This window comes from Gasterosteus aculeatus, chromosome 21 (genome assembly GCF_964276395.1).
Source record: "Gasterosteus aculeatus chromosome 21, fGasAcu3.hap1.1, whole genome shotgun sequence".
Taxonomy (NCBI): domain Eukaryota; kingdom Metazoa; phylum Chordata; class Actinopteri; order Perciformes; family Gasterosteidae; genus Gasterosteus; species Gasterosteus aculeatus.
This window is the reverse complement of record NC_135708.1, coordinates 13,446,244-13,455,468: the sequence shown is the minus strand read 5'-3', so window position 1 is coordinate 13,455,468 and position 9,225 is coordinate 13,446,244. Positions and strand designations below refer to the sequence as shown.

Genomic DNA, 9,225 nt, shown 5'->3' with positions numbered 1-9,225 from the left:
CGATTGTCGCGTCCAATCAACTACCAGAATGCATGTGTGTGCTCAATATGTTTCTCTGCATTGCGCGCCGGGGATGAGATCCGCTCAGCCACTCAGGTTATTGTGGAAAACTGGGACGTCCTCGTTCACAAAGCAACTGTACCCGCTGATGTCCCACAAAACCCAAACACTGGCCACAGTCGCTAGCTAAAAAGCACAGGAAAGGAAGAGGCGCAGGCCTTAGCGTCAGTGACATTATTCTGTTACAGTAGTGTTTAAGGTCGCATCGGAACTTTTTGTTACGTCCTCTTTGAATCTTTTGGAACTGAAGTCAATCGGGGTTGTCTCATGCGTTTACTGAAAACTGTCAAAAAGGTATGCTGGCATTGTCAAGTAACGTTAGCTAGCTTAGCTTAGCTGCTGAATCGGCTCTGTGCGATAGGGCGTGTGTTGAGGTGAGGTTGGGGGTCGTAGAAAGTGTCTCTGGCAAACAACGAGTATTGGTATTTAGTCTTACAAAATCACATGATTGTGTTGACAGTACAGCCACTGATTGAACCACATGACTTTAAAATGTGCCTTTCAAAGCATGCTAAGCTAAATGCACTTTCTCGTGACAACGACGGACTTATCGATGCATATGACTAAAAACACTCATTAATGATCTACAAACGTCCCTCCTCAGTCACACAGTGTCGCACCACATGTCACAGGTTGTCGCTGATATAAAGCCTCAGAATCTCCAAAAATCAGTAAAACATGGTCCAGGGCGATGGGGGTTGTAGTAACGTTTAAGTAAATACTTACTGCATTCCACCGGTACTTCCTTTTTCAAGTCGTATCATTATTTATTTTATTTATATATGCATTATTATAATTTTTGTATATTCCACGCGATTGTGTGTGTTGCCACATTTGGTTGATTCATTTATTCATTTAGTTGATTGTCAAAATTGTTGGCGAATATTTTTGTCAGTCAATTAATGTGAGCTTTTACAAAGACAAAGGACAAACATTCAGGGTTCAGATTCCATCGTCTCAAATGTGAATATTATCTACTTTTCTCTTTTCTATTATTGATCCTTTAATATAAAAAAACAAACAAATTGTCTCTTGCGATGGACATTTTCTAACATTTGGTATTCCTAATAATGAATTGACCATCTGCAGGTCAAATAACGATCATCTGGAGCCATGGTTTGTATAGTAAACAGTCACCCTTTTTTGTTTCAGTAGAGGGAAGAGGTTGTTTTGATGTGCGTGGCATCGCGACAAGAGGCACCATGAGTGCGGAGCTGGATGCACTGACTGTGGTGAACCAGCTGCGAGATCTCGCCGCAGACCCCCTGAACCGAAGAGCCATAGTAGAAGACCAAGGCTGCCTCCCGGGTCTCATCCTTTTTTTGGACCACCCCAATCCGCAGGTCGTCTACTCGGCACTATTGGTGAGCAGCAGCCGCATTTATTACATTCACACACAAGACCCTTTTGCGTCCCAGATGATTACTGTTGCTTAACTCTTAAGGTTTGACCACACTGATTATTCAGCGCCGCCGTACAAAGATCTAAGTATATAAACATGCTAGTTGAAATATTCACAGCGGCTGTTTCATTAGATTTGTCCGTTTGTAATCTGCCGTAGTACATTTACACAGTAACATTAGGATTAAAGACTGTGCATTAAAACACATTAAATAAGATGAATGCAATCAGAGGCTACACTAAACAGCTCGCTGTTTCTATTAATTTCTTAACGCTGTTTTGTCAAACAACATAAAATAGACTTCATCTCATGATGCAAAAGCCTGGAAGACGTTGAAATCAGTAAATACCTACAATCAAACATACCGTATAACATTTCCAGGGTAACGTGATATATCAGGCATATACAGCCTGTCCCACAGGTGAGTGCCTGAGGATTCAGGGTTTCAGGTTTTAAGTGGGACGTTGGGATCTGGCCCCTGTGACAGGCCCATACGTGGCGGCTTCAAAACAGCCACATATTCAACATCAATGTCCAGTGGCGACCTCTGCTGCCTGTTTTGTGGTGACAGCCCAAACGTAAATGGTTGTGTTGATTTAGCGACCTCTCCCCGCTTCCACCACCACCACCCTTTATGTACAGCACATGACTCTCACTTTCCAAGTGGCTTTATGTAACCGCTGCTCCTTGGAGTAACCCGTGAAGTGTAAACACAGGGTCAGTGCGTGTGTATTTATTTTAGTTCTGCAATATTGAAGGCATTCCAAACTCTTTCTCTCGCTCTTTCTCCTTATTTATTCATTTAAATATAAATATGTGATATCAACTTTTCCAGCCGGATAGATAACAGTTGCCCTTGTCCTTGCAGGCCGTGCGTTACCTGGCAGAATGTCGAGCCAACAGGGAGAAGATGAAGGGCGAGCTGGGGATGATGCTGAGTTTGCAGAATGTCATGCAGAAGCAAGTCCTTGTCACCATCTCACACACACACACACACACACACACATGCTCACACACACATGCTCACTATGCACTTTCTTTACGTAAAAAACGTAACCTAGTGTTTATTTTGTTTTGCACGGGCAATATGTGCCAGTCTGCTGATTTTCCAGACGTGATGTCCTTCCATCGGCCATGTCAGGATGAGCGTGATTGAAGTTGAATTATTGTAGGGTGCTAAACAGTTAAACTGCTGCTTCTGCAGCTTACAGATCTTAATGCTTTTGGGCACCTCTCAATTGTCTTGATGAGTCAACTCGCATGTTTTTACTCACGTGAGCTTCTACCCTCTTTCGTTTTGTCCTGGCGTTTTTTATTTTTTGCAGAGGTGGCTCACTCGGCTCACATGGTATATTAATCATATTGTCTTTGGTGCTTTTTTAAAGCGGTTGTGTCATTTGTAGGCTGTTCTGGAAGCACCGAACAAGAGCAGCACCAACAACACACTCTGGTGACTAATGTAGTGCCGTCGTCAGGGCCGGTTTGAGGAGGTGTTGTGCTCCAGATAGCTGGTCTCACCGGAGGCTCCCGGGCAGCTTTGCTAAGTGACTGCTGGTCCTCATCAGAGGCCTGATAGGAACAGACCTATGCTCAAGTGGCCGGCTGTAGCCCGTGTGATTATGCCTCCCCCTTCTCTTCCCGCGGCAAAGCTCTTGCTGGCCCCGGAGTCGGCCAGTCACTTCGGCTGGCATCAAAAGGGGCCCCGCAGAAACGACAGCAGCTTTTCTTGCTCGCAGTCCAGTCAATCTGACTTTGGGTGGAGGTCGATCATGGCTGGACAGAGTGGGAACACATGGCTGAGGGGGGAGCGTCCGGCCCTGTTGCACCAAACAGGTGTGAATACAATTGGTTTTGTCCTTCCAACACGTCAAGATCTGAAGCCCAAGAAGACGCTGCCTCTTCCTCGATGCGAGGAATGGACGAGCGCTTTAATCCAGGAGGGTGTTTGGCTTCCGTGGAGCCGACGTCGGGGTGTGTGGTGCAGCGCCTGGGAGCCACAGAGGTCCCAGAGGGCAGCAGTGCCAGACAGCGGATGTCATGTGTGGTTACTGTAGAAGGAGTGATGACTTGATAACGTGTAAAGCATTCGAGCCTGCAGGTTTATCTCAGGATCCCTCACAAAAATATCAGCCAGTGCAACTGACCTCATGTGCCTCCTTTAAGGAAAGCTAAGGCCCACTGGAATATAATACTCTGCAGTGGTTTTGCATCAGTATTAATATCCTTCCGTTTAAAATAAATGGCACGGTAATAAGGTTGTGTAAAGATGCACAATTTCCAATCTACCTACCCGTGACAATGAATATGCCTATTTAACAGCAGTACACTAACCCTTAAGTAATTGTTTCCACATTTCTGTCCGTCTCTCTCTCTCTCACACTCACAGGAGTACGTCACCCGGGGAGACCAAACTGCTGGCCTCTGAGATCTATGAGATCTTGCAGTTGGCCGGTAAAGAAGAGGCCGAGCAGGCCGAGGCGGCGGCGGCCTCCTGCCAGCGTAAAGCCCAGTTCTTCCTGGGCTCCAACAACAAGAGGGCCAAGACGGTGGTGCTGCACATCGACGGACTGGACGACTCTGTGAGTGTGCAACGGGATGCGCTCCGCTCAGACACAACCGCACGTCTGCTGATGCGCTCAGATCTTCTTCTTTTTTTTTCCGGGTCGTTGCTTTGGCGATTGTCGGTGTTTGGAGGTTTCAGCGCAGCAGCCCGACCCCCAGGTGAAGGGGGGTCAGGCTGGAAATGTCAGCCATCGAACAGCGGGGCGTGGAGATTGAACCGGAATGTCGCTCTGCGGGACGCTCGCGCCTAGCCAGATAACATTACAGCAGACAGACGGCCTCTGCTGGGCTGCCTCGCTCTCGCCACATCCCGAAACGCACGACACCGTGGAGCCTGGAAGCCACAGCCCGGCAAACTACGCAGCAGCACAATGCTTTAAAATGTGTTTTCATGGCCCCTTTTCACCCAACTATGGCTGATTCTGCATCATCCACAGTTCCAAAGTTCTACTCTATTGTGTACTCGTGCCCTTAACCCACGACGTGTCGGCCCTGATTGTCCTCACGCGTCTACTCCTACCTCTGCTCTGTTGTCAGGCTCGAAGGAGCCTTTGCGAGGCGGCGTTGCTGAAAATTCGCGGGGTCATCAGCTTCACCTTCCAGATGGCCGTCAAGAGATGTGTCGTGAGGATCCGCTCGGACCTCACCGCGGAGGTAAGAAGGCACAACGTCCTTCAGGGAAACCACGATTTTCAGTTGTCATTTTGGTCGATTACATTTTAAAATATCACAAACCAGCAATGCGACTGATTAATTCCTGAGTAAGTTGTATTGATAACTTAATTGACAAAATAAATTAAATAATCTGGTGTGCCTAAAATCTAGGAAAATGTTCTCTTAACAAATCACACATATGTTCTTTTTAACCAAAGTATTCTGAGGTTTGAGCTGAAGACTGAAAAAAAAATGTACAAAGAGGTACACACACAAATAAAATAGTTATTGTTTTCTCCTTCCCAGGCGTTGGGCACAGCAATCAACTCCACCAAAGTGATGATCGCTCAGCAGGTGGTGAGGACGGAGGGCGGGGAAGAGGTAAGGGCGGAGAAGCCGGATGCAGGATCTGTATTGTTTACCTTAAATTGCTGTGCATAAGACTTGTTTTTTCAGTCGATAAATCAGCGTGCACGCGCGTGGTGTGTGTGTGTGTGTGTGTGTGTGTGTGTGTGTGTGTGTGTCTGCGTACAGGGCGGGTGGCCGCCCTTGCCTGCAGCTGAGACTTATTCACACTGACATGATTAGCTAGTCACATCTCTGCCTCGGCCTGTGGGCTACTTTCTTTTTGCCAAACACGCGACCAATCACCCTTCTTTTTTTAACAGCAGTCTCACAGATTTGGAACTCGAATTTACAGAAGCTGTATTTGAAACTGCTGATGATGAATACCGAATTCCAAAGGGCTTTGTTTGTCAAAAGAGTTCCGATAGTTATTGCTGAAATGTTCGATGGACACATTCATAGTCATGAATGAATGTGGCCAGCAGGGGTCAGACCTGACTCACACATGCAGTGTGACTTTAGATGAGGACTATTTGGCTCCTTAGTTTGTGATATACATTAATCTCTAGGACCGATAAACTGCATACATTCCGCGTGATGTAAACCCACTTTATTTCTTTCTTGTTCTTCTGTCTGTGCAGCTGATCTTGCCATTCCAGGAGGGCTCGGAGGCGCTGGTGGAGGAGAACACCGACATCCCGGACTATCTGCCCGAGGAGGAGAGTCCCTCCGAGGAGCAGGACAAAGCCGTCACGCGCGTGGGCTCCATCACAGACGGCATGGGCTGGCTCAACACGGCCGCCAACTTCCTGACCCGCTCCTTCTACTGGTGACCACTTCCTGCGTTGTTTCCCCCCCAACCCCTCCTCTGCCTCTCCCGGTTTTTACTCATCCAGCCGAAGCCTTAGCATCTCTCAGCGTTGTCCCGGACGAAGCCCCGCCCTCACGGCCACACTCCAGCCTAGACTCCCCTCCGCCAAGCAAACAGAACCCGGCCGCGTGTATAACGAGCGCTGGACTGCAGAGTGGAACCTGCAACAACATTTAACACGTGTGCACGTGAGGCCACCCATCCCGCTGCTGGCTGTTTGTGCACAACTACACACCAGCTGCATATGTACCTCACGAGACATGGCCAGAGGACTCTAAAGCAGCCGAAACCAAATCGCATCCTGCAGGTGTGTGTCGCCGCGCGGACAGGGGGGATTTTTGGGGGGGCTTGTCCAACTGTTCCAAAGGCCAATTTTGAGTACGTTGGCCGTTCCCTTTCTTTTGTGCATGATTTTTGGTTGCTCTCCTGCGGTGTTTACTCTCATCGTAGTTTTCTCTCCTATACGCTTTTTTTTTTCTCTCGTTCTTTTTCAAATACACAATTATTTTCCTCCCATGGCCCTTCAGTTTTATTAGCATGCAGAGTATTTGTGCCAATCTTGCCCGATTGCCTAGATCTGTGACATTTGTGTGTGCCTTTTTTGACATTTTACTTTCAAACATATTAGCTATATTTTTTGTTTTTTCCATCATTCATTCAAATTACTCAACACAAACGCATTTCTGCATCCGCGGTGGCCCTTAGCGGCAGCCGGCAGCCTCTTCCCCTCTGAGCTTCACGAGGGACGTCTCGTCGGCAGTGACGGCGAGCTGGACGCCAGCAAGAGGCTGCCGCCCACTCAGCCACAGCTCACGCAAATTGGTTTGTCGCACGCTGAAGGGAAGGGAAGTCCTTAACTAATTAAAACGCCGCGTCGAGCTGGACTCTCCGCACTGACGCTTTCACGCAGGACGCAGGACGCAGCAGCAGCGGCGGCGAGCTGGGCGACACCTTGTGTCGATGACACAGACTTGAGGCCACCTCCCCCTTTCAGCCTCACACTGGCTCCTGTATAGTCTCCTGTAGTATCAGTAAGTCCCTCGCTCAGCATCTAGAAGACAAACCTGTTAGCCGGCTGCTCGTCAAACGCTTTCCTGCGTCGCCTGGACTCCCACTGACATTTCCACAGCGTCGTCGTCCCACCTGTTCAGTTCAATGTCTTAGTTTAGCCGGCAGTGTCTTTACAGCAAAGATCACACTGGTGCACGCTCACACACGCGTACAGAGGACTCACTAATAGGAGCAGTAGTGGTATACTGGAACTGGAGTTGTGTACATTTTGTAAATTGTGCCTGGTTCCCTAAAATCTCAAACCTTCCATGTGAAGGATTTCTTTTGTTCTCTTTTTGTAACACTGATTTGCATTTGATGTCGCAAAATAGGATTACACGGCTAATGCTGACACTCTTAGTGACTTTATTCCTTTTGTTTAGCCCCATGACTCACTCCAGGTGAAATTATCATCCCCTCTGACTTGTGTGGGTGTCATTAATGATTATTATGTACAATGCTGACCAAGCGACTGTTATTGTTCTGATGGTGCGGAGATGTCACAGTTGGTTGAGGTCAAGCGGATGGTGGAATGCACCGATTGACCTGAATAATCTGAATTGATGGTGGTTATTCTCTGCAACAGCAGTAGTGTTTTTTTGCATTACATGTAGTTGTTAGAGAACAGCGACAACCTTCAAAATGTTTTGGAATAAAAGGTTTTAGTTCCAAATTAGGATTATCATCAGTATTAAAACTTCTTCTCTATTTGTCCATCTATTTGCACAGACGGAATCTCAAAGTTACATCTTGTAATTTAATTTTTAATTGTTGGTCTCATACTGCAAAAAAATACTTGTTTCTTAGAACTGTTCTTATGTGTTGATCAAAGTGTAAATTTCCCTCAACTGCTACATTAACCACATCTATAAAGGATGAAAAGAAAAACAAACAAACCTTGTAACCATGTGTACAGACTTCCTTGGTCTGTCATCAAGTGTAATATAATGCGATGCAGCGCCTGAACGTGTAGACTGCCATAGACTGTTGATGCAAACGATCATAAACTTAAAATCCGAATGTGTCTGGTGCTGTTTTTTTTTATTTTTGTTCAGTCTGGTTTTACTGAGGAGATCTTCACCAATCATCTCCAGGTGGTTTCCTCTCATAATACTCTTCATGTGCAGTGGTCACACCGGCCATCCAGAGTTTACTTTGTCAAATCAAATTGCTGAAGTGAGAGCGAGCGAGCGAGCGAGGGAGGGAGGGGCTTTACTGGGGCATAAGTGAGGTGCCCCGGGGCGATCCTCTGGCCTGCCCACCACCTCCGCTCGCCCGGTGCTTGTAGGCAGCAGCCAGCCCCAGCTGGAGGCCCCGGAGCCACTGATGCTGATGATGCTGATGCTGATGCTCCAATGAAACGCTGTGCCAAGCTGGAGGGGAGGCCGTCACTGCCCTGCTGTATTATCTGAATAGAAGGGGACTATAGAGCTTGTTGACTGACAGTTTGTCTCCACATCGTCAATGCATTTTAAGTTAAAGACAGAGATCAGAGGACCATTCTATGACAAAATGATGTACAAATTTACCGTAAAAGTCATCATGGTATCAACGGGTATCAAATTTTAAGTTGCAGCATAAGCAAAGCCGTAGAGTTACGTACGGATTTAAGATGTGTCAATAATTGAGCTACTTAAAAGATAACTTTTGTAAATAGGCCGTAAATAGTGGGGTTATCTCACATTTACTTGACAGAAATACTGGAGCTTTTCCAATCATGGCTTAAATAATATCTCAGCATTAGTTTAAAAGTTGAGTTTGACATCTCACCTTTAATGCCGTGGTAGTCGAAGACGGAGCTGTGGCTAATTTGACATATAACTATGTATCAGAATCTCTTGCACATAAGTCTCTCTTCCGGTGTGTGTTTTTCAGTGGAAAAGGCCTGTGAGGCCTCCGAGCTGAGACTTCTCCCTTCTCACCACTAGAGAGAGACAGTAAGCCTGATGGGGAAAAACAAAAGTGTGGCGTCCAGCGTTTAATCTGACAACATCTCATAAAAAGACACTTGTTTGTAATTAGACGACCTAAGTCTTCTAGTGCAGCCGGGAATCCCGCTGAAACCGCATTTCCATCTGGTCGGTCTGACCATTAACGCACTCCAAACATTAACATGCCTCGCTCGCCTCCCCCTCAGTGGACTGATGCTGCCACGAAGGTTGCTTGTAGTTAACACAGTCCGCGCCACCCCCCCCCCCATGTCCGAGCACTATAACGTAGGAAGCAATTCTCAGTTTGAAAGAATTTTCCTGCAGGGTTCATGTGCCCTATAATAGAACTC

General features: G+C 46.9%; 1 protein-coding gene across 3 annotated transcripts; it reads left to right on the top strand.

Annotated features, from left to right (window-relative positions):
• The first annotated feature begins 91 nt into the window (after positions 1–91).
• armc1 (armadillo repeat containing 1) lies at positions 92–7,964 on the top strand. 3 transcript variants are annotated; one of them, XM_040166556.2, is made up of 7 exons: positions 92–354; positions 1,216–1,424; positions 2,331–2,422; positions 3,849–4,041; positions 4,562–4,678; positions 4,985–5,059; positions 5,665–7,964. In XM_040166556.2, the coding sequence occupies exons 2-7, from the start codon at positions 1,263–1,265 to the stop codon at positions 5,854–5,856; spliced, it is 831 nt and encodes a 276-aa protein (XP_040022490.1). In that variant the 5' UTR covers positions 92–354; positions 1,216–1,262; the 3' UTR covers positions 5,857–7,964. The 3 variants fall into 3 exon arrangements, with proteins under 3 accessions (XP_040022490.1, XP_040022487.1, XP_077951966.1); XM_040166553.2 differs by having other exon boundaries at positions 1,213–1,424; XM_078095840.1 differs by having other exon boundaries at positions 178–434; positions 1,213–1,424.
• Positions 7,965–9,225: the final 1,261 nt, after the last annotated feature.